This window comes from Acomys russatus, chromosome 13, assembly GCF_903995435.1.
Source record: "Acomys russatus chromosome 13, mAcoRus1.1, whole genome shotgun sequence".
Taxonomy (NCBI): domain Eukaryota; kingdom Metazoa; phylum Chordata; class Mammalia; order Rodentia; family Muridae; genus Acomys; species Acomys russatus.
The window spans coordinates 62,973,868-62,994,093 of record NC_067149.1 but is presented as its reverse complement, the minus strand read 5'-3'; the positions used below and the strand labels follow the sequence as shown (position 1 = coordinate 62,994,093).

At 42.9% G+C, this 20,226-nt stretch overlaps 1 protein-coding gene across 1 annotated transcript in view; it reads right to left on the bottom strand.

Moving 5' to 3' along the window:
- Window positions 1-16,963, bottom strand: part of Plekha5 (pleckstrin homology domain containing A5) — a 189,605-nt gene extending 172,642 nt beyond the window's left edge. Inside the window, exons 1-3 of the mRNA XM_051155526.1 lie at window positions 16,793-16,963; window positions 16,593-16,672; window positions 14,530-14,587 (exon numbers count right to left, since the gene is read on the bottom strand). Coding sequence (XP_051011483.1) covers window positions 14,530-14,587; window positions 16,593-16,672; window positions 16,793-16,884 — 230 coding nt within the window. The 5' untranslated portion in view covers window positions 16,885-16,963. The remainder of the gene's footprint in view (window positions 1-14,529; window positions 14,588-16,592; window positions 16,673-16,792) is intronic.
- Between the last annotated feature and the right edge of the window lie 3,263 nt (window positions 16,964-20,226).

Sequence of the window (20,226 nt, the reverse complement as noted above, 5' to 3'; positions counted from 1 at the left end):
TTCTTAACCACTGAGCCATCTCTCCAATCTCTGCATATTTTTCTTTTTGACATAGTAAGGCTGAGTTGCTAGAGGATCAGAGACCACTTGAAAAAGAGCTCAGTCACTCCCACAGTTGATACAGTAGGGACCCTTTACCCACAGAAGACACATAGTCAGAGAGAGCATAATACCCACCTCATTAGTAACGGCGATACCTCCCGGGGGCATTACTAAACCCTGTATATGCTGTACATTTTCATGTGTCTGTGGACACATATGTACACTTATGATAATTTATTAAAATATATTTATTAAAGCTATATGAAATATGGTCTCATTCCCTCAAAATGTTTTCTTCAGTTACTCTTTTTGTGATGATAAGAGATAGTACAATGCCTAATTAGGGAGATAAAATAAAGAGAATGAGGTAGAAATTATAATTTAGTGTGAGGCTGCTAAAATGAGTTACCTGAATACAATCTCTGATAGCACAGCAGGTGAGCTCATAGCTAAGACTGTTAAATGGCTAGCAAGATGGTAACATGGACAGCATGAATCCTACACGCAAAAAGGATTTGTGACACCAAACAATTCAAAACATATGAAATGTTTATTTCTGGTATTTTCCATTTAATATTTCTACTGCTGGCCAAAGATGTAAGTAAACCACAGAAAACAAAACTACAAATAAGTGGCTAGTGTCAGCCAACCAGGAGCAACCCATACCAAGAGCATCTTTCTCCTTTCTCATCACAGAGAGGAGCAGGTGCAGTAGAGACTAGGAGAACTCCAGATTACCCCAAGGAGGCATGCAGAACTACACCTACACACACACACACACACACACACACACACAGTGTTTGTCTTCGTTTGGATTTTTTCCCTCCTTAAACAGGAGCCTTGGCTAGTTTCCAATTGGCTACATTGACAGGCCAGGCCGGTCTTGAACTCACAGAGATCTGTGTGCCTCTGTGTCCAGCTACTGAGTTTTCTATGGTTTGTGATACAGCAATAGCTGATGAGGCAAAGCTCTAATTCTTTCCATCTATTCTTGCCTATTGCCTTTCCCCATCAATACTTTAGAGAAACAAAAATCAATAATAGAAATACTTAATGTCAGCCTTCTTCCATGACACTAAAGAAGCAAGCCAGACAGAAGCCATTCTGCTAAGATGGGCTAAGGATGGTCCCACCAATTATATAGCTACCTTCAAAGTCACAGCTCCCTTTTGTGAAATCTGCTGTAATGAAATAAGTAAGCAGAAAGTAAGCTCAATGTTTATGAGGACAGTTGGAGGGTGGGCCAGCTTGATGTTCTTGTTTTGTATTTTTTTTTTTTAATAAATTGTTATTTTTTTTTTTTAAGATTTATTTATTTAATGTATATGAGTGCTTTATCTGCATGTATACCTGCACACCAGAAGAGGGCATCAGATCTCATATGGTTGCTGGGAAGTGAACTCAGGACCTCTGGAAGAGCAGGCTGCTGAACCATCTCTCCAGCCTTCCCCACCGCCACCCCCACCCCAACCCCTGACTTGATGTTTTAAAGCCTAGGTCAGTAGGTAAAGTGTGTGGCCAGGAGGGCTAGGGTCTCCTGCACATATGCAGTTCTTTGGCCTTCTACAATCTTCCTTTCAGAAAATTTTTTCTTTATTCCTTTTGTTTGTTTTTCTGTGTAGCCTTGGCTGTCCTGGACTCACTGTGTAGACCAGACGAGCCTTGAACTCACAGAGATTTGCCTACCTCTGCCTCCTGAGTGTTGGGGTTAAAGGTGAGCACCACCATGCCTGGCTCCCTTCAGAAACTACTGTGTCACACTTTTCCAGATTCACAAAGGCTTCTCATTTGTTCTAAGCCACTTCCCAAGAGCTAACTGGTTGACTTTGAAAGCAGACAGAATCAGCATAGTGCACTTGCTACCAGCCTTCCCACTCATCTGGGAAAGTGTATGAGGGTCAGTGGCTGGAATGACCAGGCCTGACCTGCTTCCCACCCTGTGGGGCTGTCCTGTGAATAAAACAAGAGAGAGGGGGAGGGGGTTCAAGAGGAATGTGACCCTGCTGGGCCTATGACCAACAGCTCTCAGGTCTCAGCATACTCAAGCCATCACTATCACAGGCTTTGCTACCCAGGAGTGTGCCCAAGAGTACAAGATTGCCAGCATTTCTGCAGTGCTGGTGTTAATATATTTAAGTGCTTCACACCCAAAGATCAATACAGTTGCAATCTCAACTTTTATTTATTTTATGAACAATAAGGGATTCTATTCCTTTACTTTGCCTCTCCTACTAATCCCCCTTTATTCATAGTTTATTGCTAAATTCATTCATTTCAAAATGTCTCTTTTTCAAATGTCTGTAGCACCTCCATTCAAGATTGCCTTGCCTATCTCCCCCAGGTTTACATCTATCCCACCTTCAGTTTGTTCCCGCTTCGGCCCCACGTGCTGCATAATGCAGTGAAATGCCTTTAATTCTTCACTCACAGAGGACACTCTGACTCTTGCCTTTTATCTTTAGACACAAATAGTAGCTACTTTACTCTTTAAAGAAAGTTCTTTGTTTAATGATCTAGGTAGTTACCAACAATTTGATTTCTTATTCTTAAATCACAGGTCTTAAACAGAATCCCACACTGTAAAAATAAAATATATATCACTAAATGTGCACATCATCCTCAATGTGTATATTACATGCAACAGTTCGTTCTTTCTTCTTCTTCTTCTTTTTTTTGGGGGGAGGGAGGGGGGTTTGTTGTTTGGTTTTTTTTGTTTTGGTTTTCGAGACAGGGTCTCTCTGTGTTAGCCTTGGCTGTCTTGGACTTGCTTTGTAGACCAGGCTGGCCTCGAACTCACAACGATCCAACTGCCTCTGCCTCCCAAGTGCTGGGATTACAGGCGTGCACAACCACACCCGGCTAACAGTTTTTACTTTCAAGAGACATAAAACAGACATGAGATTTAGACTCTACATGATGACATTTCTGAACCACTATTTGCAAGCCAGGCATCTGGACCGTTTTCTAGAATAAATCAAAGAGCAGCATTTTTGTTAGATACCCAAAGTCATAAACAAATACCTGTGTGTTTCATATTTATACCACAGTTCAAAACTTTTCATAGCCTGCTCAGATAAACCAACTCATAATATCAAAAGCCTGCAGAACAGGCACAAGAATTATCCTCTACACTTTGTACTCAGGGATTGCACTGATAGGATCCTCTTTATCAAAGTAACATGGCAACAAAGGTGCGGCCTGCAGCTGCTTCTCACTTCACATCAGGGGCCACTGCTCACGCTTATATGGAGATCTAACAGAAAAAAACGATTTCTTAGTAAATCTAACTGGCCAGGAAAGGACTTACATCACATTGTACACGCAACTCATGAGTTCCTAAGTGTATGTGCATGATTAGTACATATAATTACATATTCTCAAGTCTTAGCAAAGTAAGAAAAATAAGTCTTAACTAATATTAAGTTAAAACACAGACTGATAATAACACATACATATAACTTATGAATAAAAATACATAGAATAAAAGCACACACACACACACACACACACACACACACACACACACACCCAAAAAAAAAAACCCTCACAGAAAATTCACATACCAAAACACTTTGAAGGTCTCTACTAAGTCAAATAGTTCAAACACAAAAAATGCCAATGCTCATGTATCCTAAACCACTGAAAAGCAACACAAGAGATCTATATGGAGCGGGCAAGTCACAGACGAGGTTCAAGCAGACATAGTAAAAATTGTCAATGCATTTGCAACAAAATGGATAAAGCTGGAGGACTGTGTTATAGTTCGAATGTGATGATAATACACCATAACCAAGACAACTTATAGAAGAGTTTATTTGGGGTTCACAATTTCTGTGGCCATCGTGGTGGGAAGCATGGCAACAATCAGGCAGGCACAGTGCTGGAGCAGAAGCTGAGGGCTCAATTTTGAGATACAACCAGGAGACAGAGAACCCCACAGCCGGGGTTTGTGACACACCTCTGACAAGGTCACACCTAATCCTTCCCAAACAGTTCCACCAAGTGGGGACCAAGTATTCAAAGCTCCAAAAGGACACTATGCTAAGTAGAATAAGCCATACACTGACAAAACAGTGCATGATTACACTTAATACAGGGAAGCTTTAAAAAAGAAACAGGACATGACAGACACAGGAACAAAATGGAAGGGGAAGGTACAGGTTAAAGGACTGAGATGCAGTTTGCAAAAAGTGTAGACCCTGAAAGGCTGCAATTAATATGTATCATCTACTGCAGACTTATTGGAGATGCTTGTTACCACACACAATCATCTGCAAGATAATATATTAATTTGCTTACTTATGGTAACCATCTTACAACGTAAGCAAAAGATGTTATATACATCTCAAGTGTCTATACTAAAAGCCATTATTAGGATATGCCTATATTGTGCAAGGAATATTTAAGAGAAAAGTATTTGCTCCTAATTTAACATATTACTTTATACCATTTATTTATTCTATAAAAATTCAGCAAGTATAGCTTGCATCCCCTTCCTCTGTGTGCCCACAAGGCCATCCTGCCAAGGGGGTAGTGATAACTAGTGATCAAATCATGGGCACCAGAGTGCATGTCAGCTGTGGCCAGATAGTGGGAGAGGCGTTCCCCCCACCTCAGAGGTCCAGGAGAGGGGAACAGGGCAGAAGAGAAAGGAACGGTGGGAATGGGAAAATAAGAGCGAGGGGATAACAATCGGGACGTAATGTGAATAAATTATAACATATATTAAAAAAGAAATTAAAAATAAGTTTTGATATCACTAAAAAACAGCAAAGAATAATTTCTTTTCACGATTTTGTGTTACTGTTGTTTTCACTGCATTTTAAATTTTAGGTTGAACAACTTAATTTCAAATATTTAGTTAGTAAAATGTGTATTATATACATCTTAACTTTGAGCTTTAGCAAAAGCTCTTGGGATTAATTCGCTGAATACAGAATCTTAGAGCCATATTTTTATCTTAGAGATTAGTTTGCACAGACACATACACCCTGTCTCTAGACCATGACTATGCAAAGAACAGTGAATGTAGATTGTCAGTCATTCAGAAGGGTTGCACACGACACACACACACAATGTAAAAAGCAAGGTAAGTCTTGGTAAAATTTCTCATGCTCATCCACACTCTTTAGAATTATGTCTTAAGTGGTGAGGGCTCTCAAAAGCAGTGGTGGGAACCCGTGGCCCACAAAGACGCACAGAAATATGTCTACCTCTATGTCTAGGATCAGCTTCTCCTCTTTCTTTAGAATTCAACTCTGCCGTAACCCCTCACCTGGAAGAGGGGCAACCTATAACACTTTAGCCTCTGCACACCAACTTCTCATGATGACTTAGGCCTTCCTCCCTACTATCTCTTCGAGGAGGCTTGCCAACATCAGCACCTCAGCCCCAGCTAAGAAGAGGCCATGGAGACTAGAGGCCAAGCATCCAGCCCAGGAATGAGCATGTGACTCAGAGGCCAAAGTCCTGATTAAGAAGTTCTGGTTTTTTGTTGGCTTGTTTGTTTTTTAACTAAAAAGGAACCTTAGTCTTTGGGACTAAAAACAAAAGGCTGGAATTGAAAAACAGTAAACCACTCTCTGGTTTGGTTGAAAGAAACCTTCAGCAACCAAGAAAGGCGGGTTAAGAGGATCCTGTGGTTTGCTGTGCTACTCCTGAAGTTAATGTGAAATAGTCTTTTCACTTACAGCATCTGGCTTTGGGACACTGACATGTACACAAAGCATCCTTACTACAAGATGGCACCATAAATTGTGCCCTGTGGTGTTGCGGCAAATGGTTTGAAAGGGATAAAAAGCTTTTCTTACCATCTGTTCTTAGTTCATTTCACACATCTAATTGTCCATCACATGTGAGCACTAGAAATAGGCCTCCATGATCCTGAGACCACGTCTGCTTGCAAAGTGCTAATACCACAGGATTTGATTGGGTGCTTCTGTACTTACTTGCCACTTCAGAACACAAGTCTCATACAGCCAGAGGCTACTCCTAAGTGCCCCAGAAATGTCTATCATGTACAGCCCATGAGGACCACTTTCTATTTCTCTCGGGCTTCTCCTGGGCCCACTGTTTTCCATATTTTAAGATCTGACCTACATTTGCTTTATCCATACTCACCACTGCCTTGTCTTCCTGAAACTGCAGAGGTTCCACTCAAACTTGAACTATGAGCAGCTTTAATAGAAAGGTGATGGTCAAAGGCAAGTTCTGGGTGTTGGGTGCCTGCATCAGGTCCTTACATCATTTGGCTTTATGTGGAGTGGGCTCTACATCAGATCTCTGAACAGATTCCCATCCCTCCCCACAGCCTGAGCAGAATCACATAAACCAAACTTAGATAAACAGATGATTTGCCAATTCATAGAGAAGGATAAATGTCACAGGATAGAATGTTAAAATGTCACAACGACCCAAATGACAAGAGTTGTGGATAGCATAGAGTGCCATGAGCAGAGTCATTCATATCATCAACAAATACTAATGACTATGAGAAAGGAGAAGGGACTGCAAACAGCAGCGGGTGAGATCACTTCACACATGAAAACTATCTATTGTCTAGAGTAAGGGAAAACTGCATTAAACAAGTGGGTTTTTTGCTTTGTTTTGTTTTGAGTCTAGGATACACTTTTAAAAGATATTAACTTTAAAAAAAAGATGTAAAGTTTTTACTTGTCTATGTATACCTGAGTATGTGCATGCACATGTGTATGCTTGAGTAATGTACAAGCACATGTGTGTTCAAGTGCCTTCTGAGGTGAGAGAAAAGACTGAATGGCCAGGATCTGGGGTTAAGGCTGCTGTGAACTGGCTGACATGGGTGCTTGGAACGGAGCCCCTTCCTCTAGAAAAGCAATACATGTTTTTAATTGCTGAGTATGTCTCTCCAGCCCTGTATTAATGCTTATTTAATGTGTTAATTTAATATAGTCATGTGGTGGTTTGAATGAGACATATTCTTAATAGGCATATATTTGAGGCGTACTCCCTAGTAGGGAGCACTCGCTGGAGTAAAATGTCACCGGGGGCAAGTTTTGAGGATTTAAAACCATGCCCCAGTTCCTATTCTTCGACCTCACCCCATATTCCCATATTTGTTTAGGGAGGCATTTTTTAAATTTTGATCTTGTGTAGATCAGGCTGGCCTTGAACTTCCAGTGACTTTCTTTTCCCTGCTTTCAGTGCTGGAATTACAAGTAAAAACCATGACATTTAGCTCAAGCATATGCTGAAGAAATAACAAGAGAGCTGAATCCGAAATTTTTAGCTTGAGTCTGAGAAAAATGTTTGCTTATTTGTGACTGATGCATAGAGGAAAGGCTGGCATTCCTTTGCAAAGGCCAGATCTTAGCCACTTAAAATATTGCTGTGTTCTCTCAACAACTAAAAACCCATCCCTCATTAGCATACCCACCCAGCGTTCCCTCCACCTACATATCCCCTTGCTCTACAGTACCATCATGCATGTAGCCACTTGCTTCTGACCTCGTCCTCTGTCAGTCTCCTTGCTCAGCAAGATTCCTAAGGCCTGTCAACTCCCCTTTAATATCTTTGATCAATGGCCTCCTTCCTTTCTGCTCCCTCTGTCACAGACTTGGTTCAAGCAATCAACTTCTAGGCTAGAGCAACAAACCATCTTGCCCGCTGACTCCAGGTTTGCCCTGTGTAATCCAGGCTGCTTAAATTAAAAACTCACTAAAAGCTTTCATTTTATGAATGACAACTGAAATATCATGCCTAGGAGATAGACGAACCCACCTAAAATCTAAGTGCAAATAGCTCTCCCAACAGCCCTCCTAGCTGTCCTCCTGCTAGACTGCTTAGCATTGATGAAGCAGAGCAGAGCCTCCCCAATTCTCCCTCCAGTCTCTTAGATCTGAATCCTAGCACATCTGCAAGCCTACCTTGTTCAAGTCCTCTCACCTAACAGCTCCAAGGCAGCTCACCAAACTGCCTCTTCCTCCTGTAAATTCTTATGACATCAACTGACAACAGTAATATATCAACTGACAGAACTCCAACTGACACACACACTTACACACAAAACTTTTCACCACTAACCCTAACTTACACGTATCTGTCATACAAAATGAAAAGGTCGCACGAGAAAGAAGTCACTAGGGTGCTTACATCAGGCTAGACTCCAGCCTTCCCACCATGTCTAGTCTACTTCTACTCTTCACCTTCCACCATCCCAAGTATAAAGCAACTTTGAGAGTAAGATTGTGGGGGAGGGCAGATCACTTAAGAAATCTAGATATCATGGACTAGTGGGAAAGAGGCCTATAAACGCATAAAAAGGACAAATGTGAGAGCTGGTTCCACAAAGGTGTCCTCTGATCTTCACATGTGCACATACATACACAATAACAACAATAATAAAATGAAAGGAAGTCCTGATAGACCAGCAGCTGACTGAATTCCAGGTATTAAGCTTTATCAAGAGAACTCCAGGCAAAGGATAATGAGCAGGCAGGGCCCTGGGGCTAAAGAGAAAGGGAATGTAATCATGTAATCCCACAAAGAGGCTCAACTGTGCTGGAAAGGCTGGTACCAGCATTGAACAGTAAGGTATTCACAGTAAACTCTCCTACTCCATCACAACAAACTGTATTTTCCCTCAAGAACATGTTGTTTTAAAATTACATTATCTGTTCTCTTTGCTTTGTTTAAAATGTCTGTTTCTCCCTCGTGGCCTTAGATCCAAAGATGACGGGGTGGTCTCCACTCCCCGCCTTATGTGCTCAAGCTCCTAGGACAGTGGGTACAAGTACAAGGCACTCAGTCCCAAGTGAATGTACAGAAGACCCAGTCAGGAGACCCTGTCAGTAGCAGTTAACAGGCTTTGCGGGCTAAACAAGGTGTCAGGTGGGTTAGTCCACTAACCTAACCATAATACTAGAATGAAATAATACCTTCTGTTCCCAGTAACCAAAGCAGAGAGTCACACAGTATAAGACCTGTTTTTAACTGCATGTTCCTTTTTCATTTTTATTTATTGTTATGTATGTGGACATTTTGCCTACATCATGTGTGTGCCTAGTATCCACAGAAGCTAGAAAAGAGCATCAGATCTCCTGGGGCTGGAGTTACAGACAGTTGTGAGCTGCTATGTGGGTGCTGGGAATTGAACCCTAGCCCTCTAGAAGAGCAGCTAGGGCTCTTAAACCACTAAGGCTATCTTATATTCTGGCCCATGGACTTTGATTTGAATACTGGGAACTAATAATAAAGCTTCACGGCCTACACAAGATAGGTCTTTATAGTCTCTTTGGGAATCAGTTTAAAAAAACAAAAGAAATAGAAATAGCAAAAAGAAAAAGAAAAACAGTAAGAAGGAGGCAGGCTAGCTGTTTCAGCAGTTGAGATCATTTGCACTTACAGAAAGGACCCAGATTTGATTCCCAGCACCCACATGGCAGCTCACAACCATCTGTAACTCAGTCCCAGGGGAGTGTTGATGCCCTCTTATGACCTTGCTGGACACTAGGTCATCTACATGGAATAAAGACACAAATGCAAGTCACACACATATAGCAATTATAAATCCAATAAAGATTAAAAAGAAATTGCTCATATTTAGAGTCAATATAAAATTTACTGTACATGTAAAAATAGAAGTATGCTTTTAAAAAGTAACAAAACACATTAAAGTCACCCCCCCTCCACCCACATTTCCCTGTTTTAGCACCTGGCATATGTTCAGTATGTTACAAACTCCATCAGGGTTAATAGCTGTGTTGTACCTGATGGACAGGCCTAAGTGCTCAGTGTACAAGGGGAGCTCTACATTACAGCCCACACTTCTAGGAGGAAGCAGAGCAGAGTCTACTCACTGCTCAGAAGCACCACAATTGCTCTAGTGACAAACATAACCACTACTGTGATCTCAGCACAGAAAGCTGAGACAGGAGCATCACCCTGAGTTATAAGCCATCCCAGGCCACACAGAGTTCCAGGTTAACCCAAACTACATTCTGAGCCCCTATTTCAAAACTTTTGTTTCAAATCTGGTTACAATCACTTGAGTACCTAACTACAAACAATTTTAAATATCAAATACAGTCACTATATTCTGATGATCTTATGGTGGGTATGTTTTGTTCCGGTTTCTTTCCACTCCTTGCAAGTTTCAATGACTGTCTCATACAGAAACCCCATCACTGTAGGTACTTGGGAATTCTCAGCACACTTTAGTTTCTATTGAAGATATGAAGAAATGAAGCCTCATTATCCCAAATCATATATTGTTCTATTTGCATATCTAAAATTTTCAAAATTTATATTTAAGAGAAGCAGTATGAAAAGCTATCCCAGCTGGATGAGGTGGTGCACGCCTGTAATCCCAGCACTCGAAGAGGCAGAGGCAGGCAGATCTCTGGGAGTTCAAGGCCAGCCTAGTCTACAAAGCCCAGGACAGCCAAGGCTACAGAGAGAAACCCGTCTCAAAGAAAAAAGAAAAAAAAAAGCTATCACACAGAATTTGTATACACTGCACAGTGCGCAAGTAAGTACAGTCTGATGTCAGCCAGTAGTTTTTCTCCAGCCACACAGCAATGCTGTAGGATTTGCTTTGCACTTTAGGTTAACTACCATAAAGCTTTGAAGCACAAAGGAACAGTCAGTGACACATACATTTTAAGCTACAGTGACCTGTCATTAAAGAGTCATTAAGCAATATTTGCAAGGCTTAAGCAAGAACCTTAATAACACTCCAGTATCTGTGATTCTCCTCTGTACTTTGTGGGCTTGTGTTTGACTTTGGGTAAAATACGGAATATTTAAAGCTATACTTTAAGTTACAAATTCATTTATAATAATTTTTAGCCTCTTCGCTGAAGATAAATCATATGAATTAAATTTTAGAAAGCAATATAGAAAAGTAACATTCAAACTCTGTATTTATATATACATAGACAGACAAGATACACACAAAATTTGAAGGCTAGGTTAGAGTACACTGAAAATCAGTTTTTTCCACTAAAAAGTCAAAGCTTATACTTACTTATTTTTAAGATAGGGAATTTTATAAATTATTATTTTTGAATACACAAATAGAAAATACTCTCTATATTAAGAACCTTTTTAAACCTAACTTTCTTTTAATCTTTAACTGTAAACTTGTGTTAAAGAACCAGTATTTTGTAAACTCTGTAAACTTGTGACCCTGTTTAAATGTATACAACTCCCACTCTACTGGGTCCTTCATTGACATGACAACTATTTATCCTTGAAACTGTGCAAGGAAGATATGGACACAAACATTTTATGAGTACATGTGAACATAGGCCCAGCAGCAGACAATCAGCACACCTGAACACTTCACTTGTCTCTAGTTAGCCACGCCAAGCTAAGGAAAGGCAGCGTAGGGGTGCTGAGCTTCCCCGGGCCTCCCACATCACCTTTCCCAGCATTGTCAGTTTTCATTATTTCCTAGAATATTGCCAATTCCCAGAACAGCACAGAATAAAATTCAAAGAAATTTATGCACTGCGTGGAATTTAGAAGTTGTTTTCTCCAGCTAGTCTAATTTAAAGCTCGGAAGACTGACCCCCAAAGTTTTTTAAAAGGTCAAACTAACACTGCAGCTTCTGTAACTTGCCCACTCCAACTGTTAATATCAAAGTATCACTCAAAGAGAAAGTTCTTCCCAGGACCCAGCGCTCAGCGCTGTCCTCAGAAAAGGAAGGCTTTTGGAGCTGCGCACATCTGCTCTGAGCACTCAAGTGCTGTGGGTCCCCACAGACAACAGTACCTCCCAGAACAAGAGACGAGGAGTCAGAAGGCCAGTGTGTCCCCTCTACAGTCTCATGTGAGTCAAGTCTACCAGCTCATTCTTCTATCCCCTCCTTTTCTTTTGATTTGATCAATAACCCCTTTCTTTAAAAACAAACAAACAAACAAACAAACAAACAAACAAAAAAACAGATGAAAAGATATCCATGAACACTGATCACTCTCTTCCTTGACACGATTTTCCTTTGGAAGATCCTCAGCTGTCCTCTGCAGAAGGTAAGTGCCAAAAGAGTGTCCCTCTTGTTTCTTCACATGTGGGGACAACGGCAAACAATTACGATTACTTCTAACATTAAAATGATTCTCAGTCTTCACCATCAGAATGAGAAAGCATGCCTAGGATGGGATGACCTAGGATGTTAAAAGTTTCTAAGGAATTACAGCTGATCTTAGTGACGTAGCTAAAGAGGAAGGAATGGGGCCTCTTGGGGCACAGCTAGAAAAGCGAACCCGTGCACCTACATTCAGCACACCATCTACTTTGGAGTGGCTAGCATCCCTGAAGAAGCTCAGTGTGTGATGGATTTCTAAGATGCACCCAGTTCTGAATGAACTGCTCTCACCATGTAAATGATGTACTTTAAGAAGCACCTGGCTACCCCTTGATATCACACGAGTAAAGCCTACTAGTTTTAGGATGGCTTTAATATACAGCTTTCTAATATTCCTGATTTTCCTAAGAAGGTCACTTAGGCATGGTACTCAAATAAAATTCGAATTCAAAATGAAAGAAAATGTCATCAAAATGGTTAGCTAGTAAAACAAGGCAAGTCTAATAGCTCAGTTCTATATTAACACAAACACATTGAGCCTATGTTACATTTCAATTTTGAACTATGAAAAACCCCAATCATCCAAGACCACACTCATTCACTAAAATTAAAATACTGTTGACATTAATTCCTATTCTCAGATCAACCAGGCTTAATGTAGAGTAATCTAATGTGTGCTGAGTAAGTGAAAATAAAATAAGAGCCTGTCTTATGGCAGGTATGATGGCACACCCCTGTAATCCTGGCACGTGGGAGGCAGAGGCAAGCAGGTCTCCATGAGTTCCAGCCCAAGCAGAGGAATACAGTGAGACTCTGTCTCACAAAAGACAAAAGCAAGCAAAACACCCTGCTTTTATTTACAACATCAGTACTATACCTAAGAAGAAAACATTCTTTTTATGGCAACACAGGCTCACTTTGATTTAGAATGAAAACAAGTTCTAGGAAAACGATCTCCTTTTACTGAAGCATCCACTCATCCATCCATCTACCCACCCATCCATCCACCCATCCATTCATTTGGTCATCTAACAATATATGGCTTGATCTTCAAACAAAAAAACTTAGTCAAAATGAGTAAATAATCCAGAAAGACTGTACTTGTGAAGATCCTCAATTATTGCATCTCACTTCTGCTTTTCCTGTTGCTGCATTCAGAAGTAACTGAGCTTATAAATATACCTTGACATTTACATAGAACATTCTTCTATAGAAACTTAAAAAGCCATTCAAGTAATTATAATTTAATGAAAATATGGCATGATATTAAAAAAACACCACTGGTAAAAATAACTGGCTGAGCACAGTGTACCTTTAACTAGGAATCTGTTACTGTTAATAAACTATTAAAATTGTTACCAAATCTTGTGTTTAAGTATTCTCTTTCAGACTGGGCTTGGTGGCCTATGACTTTAATCCTCATGACTTTAATCCCAGCACTAAGGAGACATAGGGAGACGGATCTCTCTGAGTTCCAGGCCAGCCTGGTGAGTCTAGGACAGCCAGGGTTATTATACAGAGAAATGCTGTCTCCCTCCCACCTCAAACAAAACAAAAAAAGCATTTTCTTTCAAGATTTAGTTCCTTAAAATTAGCTAAAAATGTTTATATAAGAACAAAAGCAAATCTCTTTTAGCAAATAGTTTTTAACTTAAAGACACACCACCTTATTTTCCTTTGAGAGGATGAAGTCCTCCCTGTGTAATGCTGGCCTCTAGTACTGCACTTGTGTGGAGTACTACCAACTTTAATGTGAATGGTAACCAAGTCTGGAGCCCCAAGAACTGGTTTTCACTGATTAGTCAGCCACCTTTCAAGCTCTCTTCAAAGCCTTTACCCCAACAAGTATTGTAAGACACGATGTCTTGGACATTTTTAAGTAAACCAAACCAGAATCACAAACCAGTTCCATCACAGCTTGTGCAGTGCCCCGAAGTTACTGCTGTTTCACTTTTCCTTTGTCACAGCCTAGCTTACATCAGTTTTGCTACTTATTAACTGCTCAGGCCAAAATATGTCTAAGTAGGACTCACCTCAAATGCAAGAATGGTGACATAACAGGGACATTTTTGTGCACCAGTGTACGCTTTTAGGACAGGTAATCAAGAACTAAGACTTTTAAGTACCACACACCCAAAGACTACAATATTCTACCGCAGAAACCTATTGAAACATCAAGCAAACTAATGTAGCCAACAGTTACCTAATTTACAATCTGTCAATGCATGAATCTCCATGCAAATAACAAGATAACGAGGAGGGCTACCCTCCCCCTCAAAATTTCATAACCATATAAAGGATTAAAATGACCACTATACAATAAACTTTAAGGTATGACTGTGTCTTAGACTCACAAGTACCCAACTTCAGGTCCTTCACAGCATTTGAATTACCAAGGGAGAAATCAAAATTCACTCACTTTATATAGTATCTTGCACCTTCAAAAGTATATGCTTCTTCCCAGCCAGTGGGCAAATCTAAAAAATATACATTATGTTAGTATTACTTCAGTGGGATTGCAAAATAAGCTTAAACACATCTTATCTGTCTTCATTATTAGCTATATTCATTTAATGTCAACCCAAAGTCTTCGCTGGCAAAATCATTAGTCAATATATTATTTGGAAGATGACAATTCAAACTTAAAGCCACCAGGAAGCCCCAGCAATATTAGAGATGACAGAGATGGTTATTCATTCCCTTTAATGATCAGGGTAGAAATATATGATGCCTTTCGCACCCCGAAAGGCAAAGTCCTCCAAACCCAGGTAAAACGCCCATTACTGGTTGGCAAAAGCCCCAAACAGGCAGCACTTGATTTTTCCAGTATATTTTGTCTATTCAAAACCATATTTTTAAATCCAACTCCATCTAGGTTTACATCTAGTATGAAAAGAACTGCAGCGCTTAATTAGTGGAAAACTGACTGAATGCTTACACACGTGGTTCAGTACACTGGACCTTAAGAGATGTGAAGTTTCAAGTAATAACGTTGGGAATGATTCAGGTGATCGGCTGTATCTTATGTGCCACATGGTACTTATGATGACACGTGGATTTAATCACAGCCCATCTCCAAGATGACAAAATCGGAGCCCATGCAAAGTAAATCAAGCCAGAATAAATAGATAAATGTGAAATCACATCAGAGAATAAATATTTCTGGCACATGACTATTATTCAACGTGTAAGGGTAATTCAAAGACATTGGTGCTACATATAATCAAAATAAGCATAAAATAATGTCATAAAGCATTTGGTTTGTTAAATGACTTAATGCCACACTGTCTTCCATGAAATAAACGTGCCCATAGCCACAAAAGCAATGAGGCTATCAAAGTTGCAGTGTGTATATAAACCAGGCTGATGCTAAAGACTGCACAGGGAGTTAGGAAACACGATCGTTTATTAGTCAGAAATGCCCTAAAAATGTAACCTCATCACGCTCACTACAGCAGCCTTCCCTTTCCTCCTCCACGTTTTTGCAAATTTGGACGCGTTATTAGTCACTTCACCGAACTCCAGCCTTTTACAGAAAAGGCTGGTTTGTTCACCCTCTGGCAACTTTAATAGGAGATTCTCAGAACCTCGGAGTTAAAGAGAAAAGTACCTAGGAGGGCAGCTGAAACCGCCTCACCTTCGACACAACTGTTCTCTAACCTTTGCAGTCACCCGGAATAGAGGCGGGCCGGTACGAGAGCACGCGTTACGTTTCAGGCAAACAAGTTGGGTGAATGTAAACAAAAGAATGACAAAAGAAAGCCAGATCAGCACTGAAAACAACGCAAGCACTCCCCCAGCTCAACTCGCCCTTTGCAGTCAAGAACGCTATCAAAGCAACCCGGGATGCGTTTCCCCCGCGGAACTGGGGCCCGAAGGCCCCCACGCGGGACCTCCCTGGCTCACCCACCGCCTGCTGGTGGTACGTGGAGCCTGGCTGAGGCTGCCGAGGACTTTTGAGCCGGGATCACAGGCTGCAGCGCCTGCTCCAGTGTCCTGACTCCCGCAGCTCCTCGGGTGGCAGGAGGGGACGCACCCGGGTTTGGAGCACGGGGGGCGGGAGAGGGGGGAATGGGGACGGCAGCACCCCTAACTCCTCCATCAGACACCTACTAGGAAAAGTAGAGGGTGGAGGAGGAGGAAGCTGCTTGGCAGAAGGCAGTTCTCTGGGGAGCCCGGCGAAGATGCGGGACCATCTCACTGCGGGGGTGCTGGGGTACGCGGAAACAAGGAGAGGGAGCGAGTGTGGACTTCCTAAAGGGTGCTGGGGGCTGAGACGGGGGTGACCCGGGAGAGAGGGGCGTCGGCCATCCCCGAGGGTGTCGGGGCAGGGATGGGGACCAGAGCGCAGGAAGAGGGCGCCGTCTCCAAGTGCTGATGAAAAGCCGGAGAAGAAAGGCGCCCCGGGACTCAGTCGCGCGCAGCCCGGAGCACCTCCAACCCCGCCAGGTGGCCCCGCGCCGCAGCCCCGGCCCGCCCTACCTGTGCTCTGCCGCCGGTGCCCGGTGACCACGGCCTCGCCGGTGACCGGGTGCAGCCAGGTGGTGCTCTTGGCCTCCTCGCTGCAGGGAAGAGAAGGGACAGGCGCTGAGCGGCGTTGAGGGGCGACCCACGGGGGCCCCGGCCGGCTGGCTCCCGCCGCCCCCCACAGCCGCCCCGCGGCACCTCCCCCGCCCGCTCACTTGATGAAGAAGACGCGGCCGCCCCTGGTGATCCCGTACGTCCAGGAGCGCGGCAGCGAGCAGATCCACTCCAGGTTCAGGTCGGCCGCCATGTCTGCTCCCCGGCCGCCGCCGCCGCCGCCGCCTTGTGCTGCCGCCGCCGCCGCTACTGAGGAAGGAGGGCGCGAGCGAGCGAACGGAGCGCAGGGCGCGCGGCCCGGCCCGAGCGCGCCCCCGCGGCCGCCCTACCCCCTCGGGCGGCGCCCTCCCCGCCGCCCCGGCTGAGTCCGGCCCGCGTCGCCGCCCCTCGGCATCCTCCGCGGCCGCCCGCCGGCCCGCGCTGAGCTCGGAGGCTGGGCGAAGCGGCGCCGCGCCCCCGCCAAAGCCCTCCCCTGCGCCCCGCCCTCGCCGCGCGAAGGTTCCGGGGTCGGGTCCCGCCGGCGCCCGGAGGGCTGGGCTCCGAACCCGTGAGGTTTTGTAACAGGTACTGCCTAGCCAGGGGCTTCGCAGAGAAATGGAAAGCTGCTTTTAGGAAAGGCTTCTCTGATGCGTGGTGCGCGGAATAAAGGAGGGTCCAGGAGTGAGCGCGGACCACTGAAATGGATTGATTCAGACTTGGAGTCTTTTATTGTTGTTGGTTTTTCTCCCTAGGCTTCTGAGTCGTAAAATACTTTAGAAAATAAAAGCTTGCCTTTCCCTCTTCCTTTCTTAAAACGATGCACCTGATTATTAACGTGACATTCTAGTCTCCCGATCTCTCTCATTTCTTACAAGGGCAACTTACTTTACAGAGTCCTTGGGATGATGGACATTTAAATTCCAACAACCCTATTAAAACTATGACCGTCCCCATTTAACGGGGGGGCGGGTAGGGGGGTTGGGGCGGGGGCGACGAGAAATGTAAAGTAGCAAAGGTGATTGCGCCCGGGGTTATGGTAGAAAATGGCAAACGCAGGATTCAAGTTGCCTGTAGATTTTCAAGAGTCTGTTCGTAGGAATACGTTGCTGTATAGTATTGTTTTTAATGTCTTCACACCCCCTTCCCCTTAAGGGAAAGGGGTCACTACAAATCGGACTTCCCTTGGTACCAGTAAAGAGCGCTATGCTTGCTTCTTACTGACCCTGATCCTTCATCACACTTGGAATTGTCTCTGCAGCAAATGACTCATCCCAACAGGAGACAACAGTTCAATAATAATAGTGCAAGTTGGCACTCACGCACTTTTTTTTTTTTTCCTGACCAGCTTTGGGTGCTTTTGAAGCATTAGCTCATTCATCCTCCCAGTAACTGAAATAAGCAAATGATCCCTTTCAACCTTTCAGGAAACCAAGGCACAGAAAGGGTGAATGCCCTTGGCCAAAGCTCCCGATGAGAATGCAATTTCATTGGCTTTTTCTCCCATCTCCTGATTCCCCAAGGCCATAGTCTCTGGTGAAACGGAGACTGCAATTACTGCTATAATTTTCCTGTCCATCTGCATACACAGGGAAAAAAAATACCATCACTGTAACATTTTCTTTTTTGGGTTCCTTTGTATTCTGCTCCTTCATTTCACTCCTTATTACTTCTTGACATCTTATCTCCTGCCCAGTCTCTGGAAAATATGGCTTCTTCTTCTTCTTTTTAAATCAATGAATAGCTAGCAGGAAATGTCCCCACATTAGCATCAATAGTCACTGGCATAGCATAAGAATATCAAAAGCTGTTGACTTTCTATTCTGCTATCATTACAAACTTAAAACTCTCCTAAATACCACAATAGCTTATGGATCCAGTGCTTGTTAGTCCAGCTGTAGGATATGAACGTTTGCTTACCGCAACAGAGAAGTCTGTAAGTCAGCTGTGTGCTCTGCTGGGATTCTATTTAGCTCTGGATCTTTTGATGTTACAAGATGCATTCATAGAAGGCACATTTCAAAAGGCAATATAGATTAACATATGTATCTTTAAAAATCACAACCAAGATGTAGGGCCTTAGTTCAACTGTGAAGTGTGCACCCTCTATGCTTGGAGTGGGGGTAGGGTAGAGAGGGAAGAGAAGGAAAAAGGAAGGAAAACATTTGCGCTCCTCAAATAGTAACCTAGAACCTTGGACGGGGAGGTTGAGATAGGGTTTTTCTGTGTAGCCCTGACTATCCTGGCTTTGTAGACTAGGCTGGCCTCAAACTCACAGAGATCCGTCTGTCGCTGCCTACCCAAGTGCTGGGATTACAGGCGCGTACCACCACTCCCTGTGTAATCTAGAATCTTAAGAATAATTCTGTAAGTCCTGAAGTTTAGGGAAAGCATCAAATAAAAAACTTAGTGGTGTATATGCAAAATGAAACAGGCTTTGACTGAGGTCAAGAGCAGCCCATATGACCTTCAGAGCCAGTAAACTCGGCTTTTTATGTTACAATGTTGAGTACTCGAAATAACTTCTTACCCTTAATGGGCAAAATTTTGTTTTCTTAAAATCTCCCTGAAATGCCTTTTTCTTGTGGCCATTTTTTTCTTTTTAAATCAGGTCTATATTGCCGAATCTTCACAAATGTGAATCAGCACTGAGACTGTCAGGGAGTTTAATTTTCTTCCTGATGCCTCCACCCCCCAGTGGAGTTATTACCCAATAACATACCCTCCTTTTATCACCTTACACCTCTGCAGAACTGAGTCACACCTAAACTCATATCCAATGTCTGCTTTTTATTGTCTCTTTTCATATTTCCAGCCTGTGAGACTATTTGATGTCTTAGTTCATGCTTCTGTCTTTTGAGAAGTATCGTCCTATGACTGTTGCTACTTCTAAGGAAGAGGCCCAAACGTACTCAGGAAAAGGCCAGTGGGAGGGCCTGAGATAGATTATAGGGACCCATGTGACAGAAGGAGAGAGCCAACTCCACAAGGGTGTCCTCTGATCTCCACATGCATGCTGATGGTCACACCCTAAATAAATAAATGGAAATATATGTGTGTGAGTATGTGTATGTATGTATGTATGTATGTATGTATGTATGTATGTACGGAAATAAACTAAAAATGAAATCATCCTCTCCATTCCCAGAAGACAATCCTGAATTTAAAGAACTCACAACTCAAAGTACAAGAACACAACAGAGGTGACAGGGATAGGGAGTAAACCAAGGTTGCTTCTTGAAAGGAAAGAGAGCAAGGTGACATCTTAGAAAACAACAGATCCACCTGACATGGCTCAGCAGGTAAAGGTGCTTACTGCCAAGCCTGAAGGCCTGAGTTTCATCCTTGCACCCACAGGGTGGAAGGCAAGAAGCTGTGCCTAAAGCCCCTGAAGGTCGCCTACGACTGTGGCATAAATTCACCCACTGCCCCCCCATAAATAAATAATATATCTTTAAAAAAGATTTATTTATCATTATGTATACAGTGCACTGCTTGCATATATACCCGCAGGCCAGAAGAGGACATCAGATCACATTATAGATGGTTGTGAGCCACT